The sequence below is a fragment of the Cladophialophora yegresii genome (genome assembly GCF_000585515.1).
Source record: "Cladophialophora yegresii CBS 114405 chromosome Unknown aczIN-supercont1.6, whole genome shotgun sequence".
Lineage (NCBI taxonomy): Eukaryota > Fungi > Ascomycota > Eurotiomycetes > Chaetothyriales > Herpotrichiellaceae > Cladophialophora > Cladophialophora yegresii.
In genome coordinates this window covers 328242-349032 of record NW_006913050.1, presented here as the reverse complement: position 1 = coordinate 349032, position 20791 = coordinate 328242, and the positions used below count along the sequence as shown (strand labels likewise).

The 20791-nt window shown below is 54.3% G+C and overlaps 7 protein-coding genes across 7 annotated transcripts; 3 read left to right on the top strand and 4 right to left on the bottom strand.

Annotated features, from left to right (window-relative positions):
• Positions 1–970: 970 nt before the first annotated feature.
• A1O7_08128 (ATPase) lies at positions 971–6098 on the top strand (the record flags this gene model as incomplete). The annotated part of the gene is made up of 10 exons (XM_007762122.1): positions 971–1844; positions 1905–2000; positions 2051–2330; positions 2399–2710; positions 2773–3946; positions 4003–4820; positions 4876–4986; positions 5035–5438; positions 5492–5796; positions 5919–6098. 10 exons carry the CDS (start codon positions 971–973, stop codon positions 6096–6098), a joined length of 4554 nt encoding a protein of 1517 aa, XP_007760312.1.
• Positions 6099–6897: 799 nt separating this feature from the next.
• On the bottom strand, positions 6898–7356 carry A1O7_08127 (uncharacterized protein; the record flags this gene model as incomplete). Its single annotated transcript, XM_007762121.1, has 1 exon — positions 6898–7356. One exon carries the CDS (start codon positions 7354–7356, stop codon positions 6898–6900), a length of 459 nt encoding a protein of 152 aa, XP_007760311.1.
• An 800-nt stretch (positions 7357–8156) lies between these two features.
• A1O7_08126 (uncharacterized protein) lies at positions 8157–9410 on the top strand (the record flags this gene model as incomplete). Its single annotated transcript, XM_007762120.1, has 1 exon — positions 8157–9410. The coding sequence occupies one exon, from the start codon at positions 8157–8159 to the stop codon at positions 9408–9410; it is 1254 nt and encodes a 417-aa protein (XP_007760310.1).
• Positions 9411–9989: 579 nt separating this feature from the next.
• On the bottom strand, positions 9990–11979 carry A1O7_08125 (uncharacterized protein; the record flags this gene model as incomplete). Its single annotated transcript, XM_007762119.1, has 3 exons — positions 9990–10641; positions 10712–10994; positions 11046–11979. 3 exons carry the CDS (start codon positions 11977–11979, stop codon positions 9990–9992), a joined length of 1869 nt encoding a protein of 622 aa, XP_007760309.1.
• Positions 11980–12973: 994 nt separating this feature from the next.
• On the bottom strand, positions 12974–13750 carry A1O7_08124 (uncharacterized protein; the record flags this gene model as incomplete). Its single annotated transcript, XM_007762118.1, has 1 exon — positions 12974–13750. The coding sequence occupies one exon, from the start codon at positions 13748–13750 to the stop codon at positions 12974–12976; it is 777 nt and encodes a 258-aa protein (XP_007760308.1).
• Positions 13751–14339: 589 nt separating this feature from the next.
• A1O7_08123 (uncharacterized protein) lies at positions 14340–15424 on the top strand (the record flags this gene model as incomplete). The annotated part of the gene is made up of 2 exons (XM_007762117.1): positions 14340–14485; positions 14593–15424. The coding sequence occupies 2 exons, from the start codon at positions 14340–14342 to the stop codon at positions 15422–15424; spliced, it is 978 nt and encodes a 325-aa protein (XP_007760307.1).
• Positions 15425–15735: 311 nt separating this feature from the next.
• Positions 15736–20498, bottom strand: A1O7_08122 (sulfite reductase (ferredoxin); the record flags this gene model as incomplete). The annotated part of the gene is made up of 2 exons (XM_007762116.1): positions 15736–20366; positions 20468–20498. 2 exons carry the CDS (start codon positions 20496–20498, stop codon positions 15736–15738), a joined length of 4662 nt encoding a protein of 1553 aa, XP_007760306.1.
• Between the last annotated feature and the right edge of the window lie 293 nt (positions 20499–20791).

The following is a 20791-nucleotide window of genomic DNA, read 5'->3' as shown; positions in this document are numbered from 1 at the left end:
ACCCTGTTGATCATCCGGGATTACCGAACACTGACTTTTCGCAAGTACACAGTATGTACTCCATTCTCCGTCCTGAACTGAATCGTTCCCAATGGTTCCGCAATCGTCATTTCCGACTGTCACAAAACTAAGCTAAGCTGGAAATACTCTTCGCAGCTGAGTCACCAACTCGCAAACAGCTTGCCATCCACTCGGCACCTGCAATGGACCCATCTCGGCATTATATAATGGATTACTACGAGTGGCGCACGAGCACATGCAGGGCTAGCATCTTGTTCAGGCCACCCCGGACACTGCCCGTTACTGGACCCCAGCAACAGATTGTCCTCCTTCCAAAGTCTCTGCTTGCTGGAAGATGGTTGGCAGTTTCACACCGTGGTTCAAAGTCAGCACTACTCAAGATTCGGCATAATGTACGATCGCAAAATGGTGATATCACTCGGGCACTCAAATGTCAACACTTGTGGAAACCTGGTGAACCCAATTCCGTAGAATGACAGCAAAAGGAATAGGCGTGCATACTGCGCATATGCAATTCATCTCTACAGGGTAGCCAAGTCTATGCGGCACCGTGGGAATCCGACCGATTTTGACTTTCCCATTGAGTTCGGACTGACAGGCAAGGATGCCTCGATTCACACCACTGGCTTGCCGGACGGATGTATGGCCCAACGACAAAGGCGCGTTGTACGAGAGCAGCTCTTTACATACCTGTCTACCCAAAGTCTTTAGCCACAGCTTGTTTCATGTCGATCAAGCCCGGTTTGTGGTCCTGTGTTCATTGCAACGTCAATTCAATATCTAAGCCACTTCATGTGAGTATCTAAGTACCTGAGCGACACTGTGTGCATCGGAGCCTCAACAACCATCACCCGAGAAAGCCTGCTTCCACTATTCAAGGCGGTTCCTTGACGTGTTTTGGTCGTCCCGCCTTTGTCAGTAGGCCCGCGGCTGAGCCAGCCTTCACGTCATGGGCAACGAAAACGAAGCACCTTCTTCTGTGCCTCCTGCCCCAGCAGAGGATCAGCTTGAGCGCGAAATTTCAACAAGCAGCTCCGAAGCTCCGGCATTCGAGCGAATCCGGACGCGAAAGACGAGAGACATAGACGAATACCGCTTTGATGACGGAGACGAGACCACCCGCGATGAGCTGGCAAAAATTGCTTCCATTCTGTCCGGGGCGCGGTCACGCACAAAGTCCTATAGAAGCGATGGTCTCCAAAAACAGGACACTGTTGCGGGCATGGCGATAGAGTCACCTGAATTCGATCCCAACAACCCGGCCTTCAATTTTTACCTCTGGATCCGGAAGTTCCTCCAACTGCTTGAGGAGCAGAATATCAAGCCACGACGATCTGGCTTCACCTTCAAGAATCTCAACATTTCTGGGAAAGGGTCCGCACTGGTACTTCAGAACACTGTCGGTTCCGTCTTGACGCAGCCCTTCCGTCTCCGCGAGTTCTTCAGCCATCCTGAGGAGAAACAAATCCTCCGCAACTTCAATGGACATGTCAACAGCGGAGAATTGCTTATCGTCCTTGGCCGGCCAGGAAGCGGCTGTTCCACATTCCTCAAGAGTATCTGTGGTGAACTTCAGGGTTTGGCACTCTCAGAGGACTCAAAGATCACATATTCTGGCATACCGCAGGATCTATTTGTGAAGGAGTTTAGGGGTGAAGCCATTTACAACCAGGAGAACGAAAAGCACTTTCCTCATCTTACTGTGGGAGAAACCCTCAACTTCGCTGCTGCGTGCAAAACACCGTCCAACAGAATACTGGATGCTCCCCGGGACGAGTGGGCGAAATATATGGCATCCGTCATGATGAACATTTTCGGTCTATGTACGTATCCAAACGCATCCAATCATGTGTGTGTGTCGTGGATACTGACCTGTCAATCAGCACATACACGGAATACCAAAGTGGGGGACGACTTTGTCCGTGGTGTCAGTGGCGGAGAGCGCAAGCGTGTCAGTATCGCCGAGATGGCCCTAGCCGGTATGTGAATATACTGCTGTACCAGCGATATAGGCTCATTTTTTTCCCAGGTTCGCCAATTGCGGCCTGGGACAACTCTACACGTGGTCTCGACTCGCAGACTGCGCTTGAGTTTGTCCGCTCGCTCAGGATTGCAGCCGACTTCGGTGGCCTCACTTCGCTCATCGCCATCTACCAAGCCTCGCAAGCCATATATGACTTATGCGACAAGGCAATCGTCCTGTACGAAGGCAGACAGATCTACTTCGGGCCTTGCCACGAGGCTCGGCCATATTTCGAAGACATGGGCTGGTACTGTCCACCGAGGCAGACCACCGGCGACTTTTTGACGTAAGTAAAGACCACAACTTGACATTTGGGATACTGCGCCGGAGGTTTCGCTAAATACTCAATTGCAGCTCTGTCACCAACCCTAGAGAGAGACAACCGCGACAGGGTTTCGAAAACAAAGTGCCCCGGACAGCTAAAGATTTCGAGAAATACTGGCGGGAAAGCTCTCAGTTCAAAGCGGCTCAAGAAGAGATAGAACACGCTGAGCAAGAGGACGGCAGTGGTGAAAAGGCGCTAGAAGCGTTCAGGGACTCACATCACCGGCAGCAGGCTGAACACGTCCGCCCAAAATCACCCTATGTAATCAGCATTCCCATGCAGATTCGTGTCTGCGTGACCCGAGCGTATCAGAGGCTCTGGAACGACAAAGCATCCACCATGTAAGTCGAGCCCTTCCTGGCTTAGAGTCAAGTCGGTCAATACTCACACCCGCTTTATCTAGTGCCGTCGTCTTTAGCCAGATCGTGCAAGCCTTGATCATCGGCTCCATCTTCTTCGGGACTCCACTTTCTACCGGCAGCTTCTTCGCAAAGGGCTCTGTACTGTTCTTTGCAGTCCTGCTCAGTGCCCTACAGTCAATTGTCGAGATCAACACCCTCTACGCGCAACGGCCGATTGTTGCCAAGCACAAGTCATATGCCTTTTACCACCCATTCACTGAAGCTGTCGCAGGCATTGTGGCCGATTTACCGATCAAGTTCTGTACAACTACGGTCTTCAACATCATTTTGTACTTCCTGGCCGGGCTGCGGTATGAAGCGTCCAACTTTTTCATCTTCTTCCTGTTCAACTTCGTGGCCATGTTAACCATGTCAGCCATCTTTCGGAGCACCGCGGCGGTCACCAAGACCATATCGGCTGCTTTGGCAATCGCCGGCGTGATGGTGCTTTGGATTGTGATCTACACTGGATTCACACTACAGCGGTCATATATGCATCCTTGGTTCGAATGGTCCTCCTGGATCAATCCCGTGGCGTACGCGTTCGAGGCCCTTCTGGTCAATGAAGTCCATGGGCGCGAGTTTCCCTGTGCTCCGACGAGCTTGGTGCCACCTTACGGCACTGGTAATAACTTCCAATGCGCTGTTGCTGGAGCTGTGGCTGGTCAGACTACTGTGTCAGGCGACCGCTGGGTTAATTCTTCTTATGGCTACTCCTACAGTCATGTTTGGCGCAACCTCGGCTTCCTGTTCGCCTTTATGATCTTCTTCTTTGCGATCTACTTCGTCGCCACCGAGGTCAACTCCGACACAACTTCTACGGCCGAATTCTTGGTTTTCCGCCGGGGCCATGTTCCGGCATATCTCCAGCAAGGCAGGACAGACGAAGAGCGCCTGCAAACCAACGAGAAGAGCATCAGCTCAGACGACCCAGTTGAGGAGAAGCAGGCTGAAGAAGTCAAGGCACTCCCTGCACAGAAGGACGTCTTTACCTGGCGCAATGTAACACTCGACATCAAAATCAAGGGCGAACCTCGGAGACTACTCGATGGCATTTCTGGATGGGTGAAACCAGGCACACTGACAGCGTTGATGGGGACATCAGGTGCGGGCAAAACTACTCTGCTCGATGCCTTGGCGCAGAGAACTAGTATTGGAGTCTTGACGGGTGACATGGTAAGCCATCACCAGTCGTTTACAAGCCCTCGAGTCCCGTCTTAACTTCCTCGCAGTTTGTGAACGGCAAGCCTCTTGATCCGTCTTTTCAGCGCAAGACCGGCTATGTACAGCAACAAGACCTCCATCTTGAAACGACAACCGTCCGAGAGGCTCTTCGCTTCTCAGCTTACCTCCGCCAGCCGAAATCTGTCCCACGGCCAGAAAAGGACGAGTTTGTCGAAGAAGTCATCAAAATGCTCAGCATGGAAGATTTTGCGGAAGCTATCGTTGGCAATCCGGGCGAAGGCCTCAATGTTGAACAGCGCAAGCTGCTTACTATAGGCGTTGAACTTGCAGCAAAGCCGGCGCTTCTCATCTTCCTCGACGAGCCCACCTCAGGCCTTGACTCCCAAAGCTCATGGTCGATCGTCGCGTTCCTGCGCAAACTGGCAGATTCCGGCCAAGCAATCCTGTGTACCATTCACCAACCGTCCGCGATACTCTTTCAGTCATTTGACAGATTGCTTTTTCTGATGAGAGGAGGTAAGACTATATACTTTGGCGACATCGGCCAGAACTCACGGACCCTGCTCGACTATTTCGAGATGAACGGTGCCGCTCGGTGTCCTGATGAAGCTAACCCTGCCGAGTATATGCTCGACATTTGCGGTAAGAAAGCGGACCGCGACTGGAGTGAGGTCTGGAAGACATCGCCAGAAGCCAAAGAGGTGCAGGCAGAGTTGGACCGGATCCACGAAGCAAAGAGATCAGAGCCCGCGGCCGAAAGTTCCAACACGTCAGAGTTTGCCATGCCCTTGACCTCGCAGATCTACCATGTCACCCAGAGAGTATTCCAGCAATACTGGAGGACCCCTTCGTATATCAGTGGAAAGTGAGGACATTATTCTGCTTCTGCTACCAAGGATGGGTCGCTAACACAAGTTTAGATTTCTCCTGGGCATCATGTCGGCGTTGTTCATCGGTTTCTCGTTCTACAAGCAGAATTCCACCGCAACGGGGCTGCAGAACACCATCTTTGGCATCTTCATGCTGGTCACGTAAGTCGAAATGTCCACCGGTTGAATGAGCGTATCTAACGACGACAGCATCTTCTCTACACTCGTCCAGCAGATCATGCCCCGCTTCGTGATCCAACGATCGCTGTACGAGGTGCGCGAACGGCCCTCCAAAGCTTACTCGTGGATCGCCTTCCTCGTCGCCAACATCCTCGTCGAGATTCCGTACCAAATCGTCCTGGCCATTGTGATGTGGGTATCCTGGTACTTTGCCATCTTCGGCAAGAACCAAGACAACGAGACCAGGGGCCTCATGCTGCTATTCGTCATCCAATTCCTGGTCTTCACTTCGACCTTTGCACACATGATTATCGCGGCAATGCCAGACGCCGAAACGGCCGGCAACATCGCAACGCTGCTCTTCAGTATGATGCTCACGTTCAACGGCGTCCTGCAAAGCCCGACGGCGCTACCTGGGTTTTGGATCTTCATGTGTGAGTACAAGCCGCTTTTCTCAACGTCTTAATGACTGACGGTGCATTCCCAGACCGCGTCTCCCCCATGACATACCTGGTCGGCGGGTGGGCTGCTACTGGCTTGCGTGGCCGAAGGGTCCAGTGCGCGGACAATGAACTCGCCAACTTCGACCCTCCTCCAGGCCAGACCTGCGGCGCGTACCTAGCGAGGTATCTCCAAGGCGGAGCCCCTGGCCAATTATACAACCCCGCCGCGACGAGTCAATGCCAGTATTGCCCGCTGACGTCGGCGGATCAATTCCTCGCGGGCAGCAACATTTACGCGAGCGACAGGTGGCGCAACTTTGGAATCGGCTTCGCGTACATCATCTTCAATGTAAGTGCGCGTCATGCTGTAACATGTCTATTTCGTGTTGTGGTGACTGCCTTTTCTTTCCCTTGCGTCTCCTTGTTCTTCTCCATCCAGCCCCAATGCCTAGGTCACTAACATTTGGCCAGATCTTCGCCTGCATCACGCTATATTACCTGTTCCGCGTCCGACGAGTCAGCCTCTCAAACTTGGCCAAAGGCCCAGCCAGGGCTGTGGATCTTCTGGTCACGGGCCTGAGGAGAATGTTTGCCCGACATGGCGAGCCGACGCCGAGGGGACGGGAGGCCGAGAACAACAAGGCTTATTAACGATCAAGCAATGGACAGGGAGGGAAATAAGTGTATAGCGAGGGTAACGCCCCGGGATGGGTCCATGGGCCAGGTGTCGAGACTGTGCTACAGCTGATAGGAAAGGTACTTTTAGGTCGAATCGTGGACTTGATTCATGCTCTCTGGAAAAGCGGACTTACACATTGCAGTATGGGATTTCAAGGGTTTAAATACCGTGGACTCTATAAGCTGTAGTCGATGGAAATGCACAGGATAGTAGAACTAGATTCATTCGTCTTGGACTCGTTGTCCCTAAACTGGATTGAAGCCCTGTCTTTGCAGCCCAATGGGGACAATAGTACAGGCTAGGTACTTGAGTAGGCGGGCGAGTCCTGTGTTCAAGATACCTCCCATCCGCACAGAACAATGCATGAGCCACTCTCTCGAGATTTTCCACGCTCCCAATTCCGTGATATCGTACAGGCCAGGAAGGCAGAGGAGGTGCCGGAGTACGTAGAAATGCAATCTGTCCGTCCAAGAACAAGGCGTGACACGGGTAGAGGCACGGTCTCTCTATCTCTCCCGTCTCTTTCTCCCTGGGGATATTCCCACTCTACCAATTCGTGATATAGTACAGGCCTGCGGGCAAGGGAGATGCTGAAGCCATGATAGGACAATTCATGACACCACACCCCCACACGGGCTCTCTCCCTCCTCCCTCTCTCGGGATTTCCCTCGCTTCCAATTCCCTTCCATCGACATCCTCTTCTCCCACGCATCCATGCACCCATACCCGTTCGCTCTTCCCTTCGTCCGTACGCTCCCTTCGCTCGCCCATTCACTGCATAAGCCTATACCACCCGACCCCAAACGCCGCCCAACTAAGCCCCAACAACACGGGCGCCCCCCTCTTCTGCGGCTCGCCATGACTCTCCTTGAACTCATCATCCACCCACTTCGTGCCCGGGTAGAGGATCGCGCTCAGCTGCGTGGCCCAGTACAGACTGCTCAGCAGCGTTGCGGTGAGCAGATTGTCAAGCAGGCCCGTTGGGGTCCCACTGTTGGTGCTCCGCCAGGTATAGTACCACGTGAGCAAACCCAGGCCGAGGCCCGTGGACATGGTCTGGCCGTTGTGGAATTTGGCGTGGGCGGGCCAGCGCGGGTTGAAGACGTGGGTCTCGTTCCAGTCGGCGAGGTAGCCTCCCGCGGCGGTGGCGAGGCCGAGCGCGGAGAGGAGGATGCGGGAGGGGAGGACCGCAGAGGAGAGAGAGGACGGGGTAGATTGTGACAAGGACATTGTGTGGCTCAAGGTCTAGTGGTGTGTGGGTGGCTCGAGCTGTGTTGGTGCGTGGAGGTGGAGGTGATTTGGTCTCTCGTTGTATGTATGTGTCTTCTGCGAGGGGTAGAGGATTGGTGTTGCTGGGATGGAGGGAGATTGTTCAACACGGAGACGATACAGGACAGCGTGGGAACGGAAGAAAGCGTGGTAGTCTGGATGAGGAGCATGTACGGAGTACACAGTAGGGAGAATACCAGAGTACTGTAGTAAGCAGGTAGTGTTGGTAGGGGATATTGTGTGACGTACTGTGGACTCTGTACTGTGTCAAGGCCTTCCGCTGGATCGCGTCACGAAACTCTCGCTTGGTCTAATTAACGCAAGCTGCAGGCGCAGTTGAGCTTCTGCGGCTAAGAGTAACTTAGGGCCGCCTAAGCCGCTTAGGGCTGCTTACCACCACAGCCCAGGCGTTAATGGGCTCTGAGATCTAGAAGCCGAATAATCCCTAATTGAGAAAGCGGCAGATCCTGCAGGAAGACGGACACTACGGACTACTGGTGCATTTTGTATGCAGTACTTAAGGTAACCAGCACCATCGTCTTACGGACCACACAGTAGATAACCTGCCCTGTGCAAGCCGTATCAACTCGGTAAGCTCTCATGAGATCAACTACACGGTAAACAATATGAGATCTGAATCAAACACTGAGACTTGAACCCTTTTCCACATCTGACTGCTCATCCCACACTGTCCTGCTACTCACCCACGCCTACAACTGTGTGCCACAAGTACCGAGTACTCCTCTCTATTGCACCGCACAATGCCACCCCACCAATTACAAGTCGGCATCGTCGGAGCAGGCATCGCTGGCCTCGCCGCCGCCGTCGCCCTCTCCCACGCCGGCCACTCAGTCAGTGTCTACGAAAAGTCTCAATTCCGCAACGAGACGGGCGCGGCCATCATCATCGGCCCCAACGGCAGCCGGATCCTCTCCAAATGGGGCTTCGACTTCGCCGCCGCGGGAGCCCTGGATTACAGCCAGATGCGCCGGCTGAGAGGCGACACGCTGGCGCTCGACTCGGAGGAGTTCTTCACGGATATCACGACCAAGTACGGTGATCGCTGGCTGCTCTTCCACCGGGCCGACCTGCACACGGGGCTGAAAACGCTGGTATCTGCCACGCACGCGGAAATCAATCTCGGCGTCGAGGTCACGGACGTGGACGTCGGGCGTGGGATCATCTCGTTCGCGAACAGGGAGACCGTCACCAAGGATTTAGTGGTTATCGCGGACGGGGCGCACAGCGAACTCATTTCCAAAGTACTGGGTCGGCCTTGCCCGGTCAACAAGTCCCCGATGTCGATGTATCGCTTTCTGCAGCCTATGGACAGGATCCTCGCGCACCCTGAGGCAGGGCAGTTCTACAGGGACCAACCCCCGGGGTTCACGACGTTTTACAAGACCGAAGTGGGCCGCCCGGGCCTGCTGATCAACACGTACCCTTGTCGTGGCGGAGAACTGTTGTATGTCGCGCTCGTTCACCCGACCAAGCCGGCCGAAAGGGGCCTCGTGGGATGGGACTCGCCGGCGGATGTGGACAATTTTTTGGCCGACGCCAAAGATTTCCACCCGGCCGTGCAGGCCGTGTGCGACGGCGCCACGGACATCAAGGTCTACACGCAGATGTGGCGCGATCCGGTCGAGCGGTTCGCCAAAGGCCGCGTCGTGCTGATTGGCGATGCGGCGCACCTGATGCTGCCGACGCACGGCCAGGGCGCGTCCATGGCTTTGGAAGATGCCATGGCTCTGCAGGTGCTGTTCACCGGTGTTGAGTCTCCTGCGGATGTGCCCTCGAAGCTGGAGGTGTTTGATCGCCTTCGCATCCCGCGCGTCAGTGCCGTGCAGGTCATGTCCAACAAGATGATGGGCCCACCGGACAAGATGATATCCGAGATCAAGCGGTATTACGGCGGGGAGATCCCTGGGCCGAAGGCAAAGACGTTTTCGAATGAATATAATGATTTCTTCTTCCTGTATGATGTTGAGAATGAGGCGAAGAAAGCGGCCGCGTGACAGAGGGCGATGATAGAAATGAGCAGCGATAAAGTACCGACAGAATAGACTATCAATATGCTATCGGGTACATCGCTTGGACCATCATATGCCGCCTGAGCCCGTGTAAGGAGTGTTAGTATCGAGCCAAGAGCCTTGCCCTCGTGCACTGCTCCAGGGAACGCAACGTGAACACAATTCTACTCGAATGCCCCAGCCTTGACTCTATGTGCGCGAGAGTGGGACAGATCTATCATAGACCAATTAGCATGTGGGATGCGTTACTCGTGAAACGCTTACCTCGACACCTCCCAGGTCAAAACAAAACATCCTATGGACATGCCGAAGACCACAGGCAACTGACTACACAAACATAGATTTCACGCTTGCTCTATCATGGCAGTCCACGGGGGGTCGCCAGGACACGACAGCGGCGGATTTGAGGCCGGCTCTAAACACTGGTTTGCCGTGCGGCGTATTGACGGTAGGTCTTCGCTCTGGGTTCATCTCGCAACCAGGCATTGGACATCAGCTCCATCTTGCCAGGATGTTGGACAACCTTCGTCATAGCTGCAGTATCTGCGCTAGAGCTCAGCCATCTCAATCGTACCCAGTATTGAAGGCTTGGTCCCAGTCGTCCCAATTGATGTTCGGAGTCGGCCTGCCACCGCCAAGGCCAAAGGTATACTGGTCGAACTGACCGTGGTCTATTACTGCATCGGGTAGTGGGCTCGCGAGCAAGGATGTCCCAGGCTGGAAAGAAGTGCCAGGCTGGGCCACAGACTGCTCAAATCGGCCTGCCACCTCACTTGGAAGAGGTGTTCGCAGGGCCAGTATGCCACCAGAAGCTTTGAAGGCTTGCAGCTTTTGCGCCACAATCGATTCCACGTCGTCCCTTGTCAGGATGGCATTAGGGTCGCGGCCAATTTTGGTCCACACCCTTGCACGCAAGCGGCGGATGAGGTCCCATGCTTCAGCACCTCCTTCATTGAGTGGACGATGCATCATGGCTCCGTTTCCACTTGCTGTTATCCCGCCTTCTGGTGCACAGAGTGCCATGATCTGGTCGATGACCGTGCAAGAGATCTCCACCTCTGGGCCGGCCGGGTTGCGTTCAACCTCCTTCAGCACTAGCATCAGAGCGTGCAGTGGTTGATGATTGCCCGGCCAGGACCAATGGAAGCGAATGAAATCCTGGGCGCAGCAGAGGATGATGTATTGCTCAAGGAAGGCGCAGCAGTATAGTTGAAGGCTAATCCACGCAGTCGTGTCAGCTAACCCAATGTACCGTAGACAGGGAGTGGCTAAGAAGGACAGCTTACTTTGGAATCAAACTCTGCCAGGCCTGCGTGATGGAGCGATGGAGGAGAGGAGTGTGCAGGAACCACCAGTTCTTATCACCTAGCGTGGTGAGTAGCACTTTAGCCCACATGTTGAACTGGGCATTGTCTTCGTAAGTATGATTAGAGCTGTTGATCGGGATCAGCTGAGATCGGGCTCGCAACTGTCGTCTCAGCAGCTGTAGATCATTCCGAGCTGATACCATGTCGCCTATGGTCATTTGATCCTCATGGAAAGCTTTATCCAACAGCTTGCGTACTAATACTGCAGACCTGTCATCAGGCGAGAAACACATTCACGTCATGGCAGACTTACATGCGTCTTGGAACTTGCCTTGCAACCAGATCCCCAGCGGCGAGGCGAGTGACGATGCATCTGAACCACTTGCACCTTGCTGGTAACGTGCCCGAGATTCTTGGTCGTGCTGAAGCCCTTCCATGGTCCCAAATCTGTCTTCGTAGAGATCGCTGACCATCATGGTGTCCCAAGAGCTCCGTTCAATCAGTGGGGGAAGGCCAGACGCCACAGCGACAAGAACGTCGCAGTGGAAAACATGCCACCAAACGCGCCGTTGGATTTCGGCTTGGATTGGTGCCACAGTGATCTTGAAGCGTGACGGATCCTTGTGTAAACCGAGCATTTGAGCCACACGGACTGCCACGCCAAAATCGCCAGATGCAGAGAGTGGCTCTTCGTCCCTCATCCACATGCCCTGAAGAATCAAGTGAGCAGCCAAGCCTGCGACCGTTGGGACCCTTGGGAAATGTGCAAGGTGCAGGGCGGCGTTGGCCTCGTGGTGGATCTCTGTAGCAACGCGCTCGATGTCAGTATCTGGCCGGGTGTTTTTGAGCGACGGATGGTGGTATACTACAGCTCCGGCATACAATGCTGCGAGGATCAGTGGCATTGTTTGGATGGTGCTGGGAGCGCCACCCGAACGTTGCAGATCCCAGACCAATTCATAGTCCTTCTGGAGAGTGGGGATGTGTGTCAGTGGTACCACAGGGTGGAAGCAAGAGATATATGCGTCAAAGAGGGCATCAGCCCGAGATCGATCAAGAATCTGCATTGTGTGGAGGGGTGAGGATTGGCGAAGCTTTGAGGAGGCACGCTGCCACTTAACCCAAGCTGCTGGCGTTGAGACAACATCGCCATCGTCAGGGGACCGAGTCTCTTTCTGACCCTCAAAAAGATCATAATGCGTTTGGCCTCGGAGTAGCATTTCAATCTCGCCTGCTTCTTCGCACATTGCTGCCCAGTGTCCGCGCGAGACATAGCGGAGCCTTCCACCCGGTTGAACAAGTAGATGTCCTGCTCCAGATTCTCGCATTACTTCGGCCGAAGCAGCGCTTTCAGTTGTACGTACTCGCTTCGTCAAGTCGTTGGCCACGTCAGCGGACGGTTCGCTGGAAGCAGGAATCAATGACAGCGTTGAATTTCTGCCATGCAGTGCTTGAACTTGTGCGGTGAGATTCTCTAGTTTCTCCTCCAGGGTTCTCAAGCGAGCCGTAGAGAGCGCCACCTCTTCCGTTGACTCTAAATTACCCACGCCAGAAGATTCACCCCTACCTCCATGGAAGGTAGTCTGCACGAATTGAAAGTCGCGACTGCCAATGCTTCCGGCGCCGTAGACGCACGGCGAGCCAGATGACGCACATCTTGTGCAGGAAGGCCTGACCAGGTCGCAGCGCAACTTTTTGCGACGGCATTCACGACACGCATGAGAGGCGCGGGGCCGAGACATGGCGGCGCGAGACAAGGGAAGTGGCTTTGACGACGAGGCTGTATCGGCTGCACGAGATCATATTCCAACGCAGTCTGGCCATCTCCATCGTATACTTTGTTGAGCATGTCCTCATTACATTTCGGGTTTCCGAAAGCGAGATGACTGGGTGTGAGTAAGGTGACTGTGATGTGAAAGGGAGGTGAAGGTGAGGTGAGCGTTGGGTGAATGTTTCTGCCTCTACCTGAATGACATAAGCAGGTCTTGGCTGTAAGAAAGAACCACGGAGTGAGAAGCAGAGGAGGTACTGAAGGGACACAGCGTAAAGGGACATTTATCCGACTCGATCTGTTGATTTCCTTCGTCACAGGATTGTGTTGCAGCTGGTAATTAGCTGATCCCGTTCATAGGTCGCTTGGGCGCGCATGCGAGCACCCCCAATGGAAAGAGGACTGTGTTCACGCCAGATCAAGGATACCCTTCCTGACTGACACTGCTTCGAGTTTGCTCACCACCTCGTCTAGTTCTTCTGAGCTGAGCCATTCATACTACCCGTATGCTCATGGCCTTGGTCCTTGACCTCCCAGTTCCTCCAAGTGCCACCTCTGCGCATGCCATCAAAGAAATCTCGGATGCCGTACCCCTGATCCCACTGCCCCTTTTGCACGAGCTCGCTAATCTTCCAGAACAGTGTTCCGTCGTAACAGCCTCTCAAGTCTTCCTTCCATACCCTTCCGTCTTTCTGCAACAACAACCATGTCGTCCACAGCTCCATGAAGGCGAAACACCAGCCCGCCACGTCGGCTGCGAGGCGGTTCTTCTTCCACATGGCCCACATCTGGTCGGCACTCAGTCCTCCACATCGATCCACGTCCCACCGCTCAAACATGGTATCGAACCTGTCGGCGTGGAAGTGACCATCGACATCAAACACTCCAGTGTCGGATCCGTGCTTGGCCTTGTGTCCACTGTCCACGTAGATCCGGAGCAACGGGTCCGGGATCCAGCTATAGGCCAAGCTCGTCGGATACGAGAAAAAGATTGGAATTAGAAGGGAGCCGATGGAGAACGGGACATTGAAGCCAAGTTCGCGAAACCCCGTGTAGACGTCCCAAGGGTGGATGATGCCATCATTGTCCCTGTCCCAGAACAAGACGTGTTGCTGGAGCGCTGTTGGCTGAGGTGGTGTCTCTGCGGGTGAGAGCTTGGTGGCCGAGGATGGATGCTTTCGATCTGACGTTGATGTGCCGTTGGTGAGGTTTTCGTGGTGAGGATTAGTTGCAGAAGAGTCGTCCATGATGCATTCAGTGACTTGTGCTCGGGTAAAATTGTCGAAAACGAAATATCCCCAATCCTACGTTCGGCCTCAAGAAGAAACGCAGGAGTGCTCTGTCGTTCTGCTCTCAGTTTCTTGGTTGTGGGGAAGTCAGTCTCGTTTCACCGCTTGGGTCCGGATCAGGCTATCTACATATCGTCTAGACAAGCGAATGCACGAATGACTGCCCTTGCACGCCCTAAATGCTTTGCTATCACGGATTCGGACGCCCAACAAAATCGGGCCACAGAAGTCGAAACATGCGAGATTCGGTGTTCATGCACAAATCGGATCCCCAACCGGCTGCCCTTGCAGAAACATGACGGTGAGACGCATCTCGGCATCATGATATCAGGTACTGACGAAGCACGCTACGGATGTAAAACTCCCTGGTGGGGCGACACATGAAAGACTTTGATAGAAATTTATTGTCTGACATCTCGATTCCTGCGCGGCGCTAAGTTTGAGCTTCCCTACGAGGTAGTCACCACTTCAGACCCTCTCGTACCTAGGTACCAAGTCCACTTCCAACTACCTCAAATCATACCGAGTACATTGCGCTGCAGACCCGATGGGCGACCCCAGCGAAGCAGGAACCGACCACGTCGGGGACAAGTACGAAGTCCCAGCATTCGAGCCACACTCTTCCTTTGACAGCCTGAAGCAAAGGATCCGACACCACTACGAGCTCGCCTCAGACTATTACTACTCGCTATGGTGAGCACTGTACAACTCCTATCCCCCGAACCCTTTGCAGCGCACAATGGCGCACCAAGGATATAGCATCTAAGTCGTTTACTTATATCCTGACATGCAACTTTCAGGGGCCAACACATCCACCACGGCTACTTCCTCGACGCCAACGAAACCAAAGAGGCCGCCCAAGTCAACCTGATCGACCTCCTTCTCGAGATCTCCCAACTATCACCAAACTCCACGGTGCTCGACGTCGGCTGCGGCATAGGCGGGACAACCCGCCACCTCGCCCGCCAAAAGGGATGCACCGTAACAGGCATCACCATCAGCGGACGCCAAGTCCAGATCGCGAACCGACTCACCGAGGAGGAAACCGCCAAGGAAGGCCCGTCATCAGAACCAGCGACATCTTCCACATCTGACCTCCACCCCGTCGGCAAGCAAGGCGGCAAAGTCCAATACCTCGAACTCGACGCCGAAACCATGGACCAGCATTTCGGCCCCTCATCCTTCGACGTCGTCTGGATCTCCGAAGCCCTCTCCCACCTGCCGGACAAGGCTCTCTTTTTCCGCAACGCAGCCCGCGTGCTTGAGCCAGGCGGCAAACTCGTGATAGCGGACTGGTTCAAGGACGCGGATCTCACCCGCGACTTACACGAACGGGACATCAAACCCATCGAGGACGGCATGTTGCTCCCACCCTTGTCCAGTATGGGTGACTATGTCTCCATGGCGGAGTCCGCGGGGTTGAAAGTCTTCCATGCGCCGAAGGACATCTCGGCCCAAGTCGCCAGGACGTGGGATATCAGTTGGCAGTTGGTGAGCAGTCCGAGTTTGTGGGCTTTTGCGATTAGTCAGGGACGGGATGGGCTGGCGTTTCTGCAGGCGTTTCGGGCGATGAGGCGCGGGTATGCCGACGGGAGCTTTCGGTATGGGGTGATGTGCTTTGAGAAGAAGTGATCTCATACCACCTATATGTGTATATGGGGAACGAATGAGGCGCCGGAGAGCATGTGGGGGTCCAGGACACCGAACTCGTAGACGGGTTTCGAGCTGGTTTCCCTTAGATTGAAGCCGACAAACAAACACGACGATCGACTAACAGCCACAACAATGTTGATTGATAAACGCGCATTTTGAGATCCAGCCATGCTATGCACAGAAACGTTGATATATACAAGGAAGGTAGATTCCGCGGTCGAACGCTGGCAATGCGACGATTCTGACAGGTCGTCATACAAGCTTCAAACATCCGACACGACACGTTACATCTACTCCCCATCACTCTCCTCCTCGGCCGTGTTCTCATGGAAGTTCTTCCCCTCGGTCGTCTCATTGATGACCCCCGCCCTGATGGTCCAGTCTCCAAACCTCTCGCCGGCGTTCCTCTCCTTGGAATACCTCGCCAGCAATCCCCTCATGATCTCCAGGATCTCGTCCTCCTTGATACTGCTCCTGTACAGCTTGTTCAACCTCTGCCCGTGATACCCACCACCCAGGTACATGTTATAGGCACCGTAGGCTTTACCCACGAACGCCGCCTCGGCGACCCACGGGCGAGCGCATCCGTTAGGACAACCCGTCATGCGCATGACGATGCTGTCCTGCGCCAGACCGTTCTCTTCCAGACAGGCCTCCAGCTTGGTGATCAGCTCCGGCAGGTAGCGCTCTGACTCGGCCATGGCGAGACCGCAAGTCGGAAAAGCCACGCACGCGGAAGAGGACAGTCGCATGCCCGAAAACTGCGTGTTGTCCAGCTTGTACTTCTTCATGAGCTCTGCGATTTGGGGTTTCGCTTCGTCCGTCACGTTGGAGAGCGTCAGGTGTTGATTCCCGGTCAGGCGGAACTCGCCTTTGTGGATCTTCGCGATTTCGCGCAGGCCGGTACGCATGGGGAACTCGGCTGTGTCTTCGACGCGGCCGTTCTCGATGAAGAATGTGAAGTGGTTGAGACCATGCTCGTCCTTTGTCCAGCCGAAGGTGTCGATGTTGGAATCGAACTTGAACGGTCGAGGTGCTTCGAATTTGATCTTCAGTGGGTCCAGCAGGTCTTGGACCTTCGCTTTGAAGACTTCGTTGCCCATGTCGTCCATGGTGTACTTCAGGCGCGCGTGCTTGCGGTTCTTCCGATCGCCGTGGTCGCGCTGGACCAGCATGATCTTCTCACACGCCAGGTGGACTTTGTCGGCGGGGACGTAGCCCATCATATAGCCCAGGCGGGGGTACGTCTTCTTGTTGTTGTGCGTCACACCCATGCCTCCTCCGGCGAGGACGTTGAAGCCCTCGAGGTGCTTGTTGTCCTTGGTACGAATGGCGATCAGACCAATGTCGTGGGCATACACATCCGTGTCATTGTGAGGCGGGATGGCGATGGAAATCTTGAACTTTCGAGGCAGGTAGGTTGGGCCATAGAGGGGTTCAAAGTCTTGCACGGCATCGCCGGCAACCTGGGTCTTCTCGCCGGTCGCGTCATCTTTCAGCCAGATTTCGTGATACGCCGTGGTTGAGGGCAGGAGGTGGTCGGAAATCCTCTTCGACACGGCGTGGACCTCGTGGTGGTACTCGGACATGGTGGGAAGACTCGAGCACATGACATTTCTGTTGACGTCTCCGCATGCTGCGATGGTGGTCATGAGTGCTTTGTTGATGGCTCGCATAGCTGGTCGGAGCTTTGACTTGATAACTCCATGAAATTGGAAGGTTTGTCTTGTGGTGAGTTTCATGGTCTCGTTGCCGTGAGCTGATGCGATGGTGTCCATTTGCTGCCATTGTGACGGAGTGGCAACACCGCCGGGCAGTCGACATCTGATCATGAACGAATAGGCTGGCTCAAGACCCTGTGCTTTGCGTTCATCCCGCAAATCACGGTCGTCTTGCATGTAAGTGCCATGAAACTTGGTGAGTTGTTGGTCCGACGCGGAGATCGCGCCAGTTGATGTGTCTTCGAGTCCTTCCGCAATGGTGCCTCGAAGATAGTTGGACGCGATTTTGATGTCTTCGTTGGTCAATGGCGGAGGCTCTTCTGGAAGGCCTTCGACGTTGGCGACATTCAATGCTTGCCAGAGCCGAGGCTCCCACTCCTGATAACCAGTCTGGAACCCGTCTGGGTCCTGATCATCACCCAAGCCGATTGCCGTCAGTTCCTTTCCTGCCAAGAACTTCAATTGGGCGTCAAGGTCCTTTCCAGGCTTGTTGTAGAAGATCTTGTCCTCTTTCCGGGGCCAGTAATGGCTGTCTCCGAGGGCGAAAACTGAGTAATGGGTATTGGACAGATCGAGATCTGTGGCATCTTTGATGGCCTTCCAGAAAGCATGGCCGTTCTGCGGGAATTCACCCTGGCCAGCCGTGCTGGTGATGAAGACGACGTTTTCTTCGTTCGGCAGATCCTCCAATGGATAGTCGTCCATGGCGAACACCATCGTCTTCAACCCCCGCGCTTTTCCACGGTTACCTAGCCTCTTGGCAAGGTTTTCCGCGTTGCCATTATCTGAAGCGAACAAGATCGTCAACGGTGCCCCGTACAGACCCTCGAGCATCTGCTCGTAAGCATCCTTAGCCTTACGTTTCTGCAGCTTGCGCACTTCGGAGCCATATGACTCTGAGAGGCTTGCAGCGAACTGTGGGTGGCGGTTCATGACTTGCGTCAATTGGTTATCCCGTCGAAGGAACTCCTCCAGCTCTCGCTTGATCCTTTCAGAATCGAGGGAGAAGGTCGGCTCTCCCTTGCCTTCGTTGGATGGATTCCAGCGGTACAGTGGCCAGTAGCCCATGTCAACTGCCTTTTTGGTGTCTTGCAAGACTGATAGTGGAGAGTCGTTCTCCTTGTTGTAGGGTAGATAGGCCAAGACTATTGAAGGACCGTTGAACTTCTCGGCCTCAATAAAGGCTTGCAACACTTGCGTGTAAGAACTGTACACTGCAACAGAGGCAACGTAGGCATTGCCGAAGTTCATAGCGTAAAGTCCGATGTCTTTCTTGCGTCTCATCGAATCTGCTGCGGTCCTCTCGGAATACGGCTCGGAGTCAATGATGAGCATGTTGACATTAGCGCCCGATGCCAGAACGTGGTGAACACCAGAATTGCCTAGATCGTAGGCCCAGGCATCTGAACCGATAAGCCACTGCGCCTCTTGGAAGAAAAAGGCTTTCTTGTCCAACAGCGACCCAGCTAGCCTCGTGCCATCATTGGACAAGCGAGCAATCACTTCCGGAGCATATTCGTTCGCCTTCGAAGAGTCGTTGGCGTTGAGTGCCCATCTTGACAACCATTGCTTGGGTGCTTCGGTGATGAATTGGTTGCTGCGAGCGGCTTCCTCCGCTTCCCTTATGAACTGCTGGCGCCGCTCAGTCCGGGCAAGGAGAGAACCAAAGCCATACTCAGGCGATGTTGCGAGGGTAGCAGAGACACCGGCGTTCTTCTCGCTGAGTCGATTTGCAATGTAGAGTCTGTTGCTGAATAGTTGATCAAGGATCTTAAGGTAGGCGTTTTCTAGCTCGGGCTGCTCCGGGATGAAAGTGTCAATGACAGGTTCAACCTCATTGCCAATAGTCAAATTCTGAATCGAAAGGAGGGCCGCCTGTGATCGGCCCCGACGTCGGGAGTGCTTTCGAGGTGTAGTAGGTGGCGCCAGGTTCTGAAATATTCCCTTCAGCGCTTGCAGTGCCGTTGATGCGTTGATATGGCCAAGCCGATACTGCACCAAGGAGATAGTACTCTTTCCGCCACTGGGACTCAAGCTGGAGAGCAGGTCCAGGAAAGAAGGCCCCCACCTGGTGGTTTTTCGCTTAATTTGTTCCAATACTGCAATCCTGGTGATTGTCTTGGGAATCGAATCTAGAAGAACAGCGCTGCCCAGCCAGGGACGATATAGCCGAGCAGTGATGATACCCAGGTTCGTCAATTCCACAGGCACATCGTCGGCGTCAAGCACGTCAACAAATACTCCCGTCGACCCGAACACGAAAAGCGCGGCCTCGGCATCTGGGGGACCGGAATATTCGATTGCGGAATAGCTTCGCCCGGTTATGTGGGAGACGGCCGCCCAGATTTCACTGATATAGGTGAATATATCTGTGGCGTTTATAGCCCTGGCGACTGGTGTCTCTACCGACGTTGCGACCGATGACGGATCAGTGTGACCGGACGAGCTGTCCCGCCGTGAGGACGTAGAAGCCGCTGACGAGACCTCCGTGTGACCATTCGTGGACGACACCGGAACAGAAACGGGTGACAGAGCCTCACGAGAGGTTGGCGCGGAATCCTGCTGAGCAACAGCTGGCAGCCCAAGATCACTGACAGTGGCTGTCCTTCCGTTGCTGGTGTAGAGTGTCTGCTCGACCTCGCCCAAGTGAGAAGCCTTCCCACGAACGCCGTTTTCAAGCAGTGCTTGGATCAATTCCCGACTTTCGGCCGCTATAGGATTATCCCCCAGAGAATTGCTGGGGTCCCAAAAATGTATAACACCTTTTCCACTCCTGACAGCAAGAGCATGCGCCGATAATGCGATATCTTGCGCCTCTTGAAGGGTTTCTGACTGTAAAAACGTGAAACCAGATTGTCGGATGGAGCTAATTTCTGAGAAGTCTGCGTGAGGAGTCGCCAGCGCCACATGCAGAACAACGGGATATTGAGCAAGCTTGTACAGATGCGGCACTGAGTTCAGTAGTATGGATGAGGATGTCGTGACTGATACCAGCTTGCCGGCTCGAAGAGGCGTATACGCCGACAGAAGAGGGTCTGCATTCTGTCGTACAGGGACTATTTCGGGTAGGGTCTTGGAGACGAAGTTCTTGGAATTGTTCGCCTTGAACCGGGAGAAATGGTAGGAGAACTCGGATTCGGTGCTCAACGACGGCTGGACGGAGAGGACGACATCGCTGGCGAGGTAGGCGATTCTCGCGACTGTCAGGTCACAACTCTGTTAGCTTGATTCCGCCCCCAAACGACCTTGTCCGACGCGAAGAGTTGGCGCGGGGAAATTCTCTAGAGAGCACTGGACATACCGGCCTCTGCGGGGCTTGCAACGGACCCCATGTCGCTTGTAATCTTGTAAAGAGCGACGTCAAAGAGAGCTTCAAGAGTCGAGAGGGCAAAGGTCAGGACTGTGAGAAATCGAGGGAAGTAGTAATGCCGCAATTATTACTGCACTGCTGCGCTGCTTCTCCGCCGTCCCGCGCATCCACACAAGCCTCGATCAGTGTCGGCCTGCAAAATCCGCCTCTGAAATTTTTGTTGCTACGGCTGTCGGTCTCGTCATTCGCTCTCCGGCCGCTCTTATTGGCCAACGGTCGATTGCGACATCGCGTGCCGACTGTTCGTGACGGCGA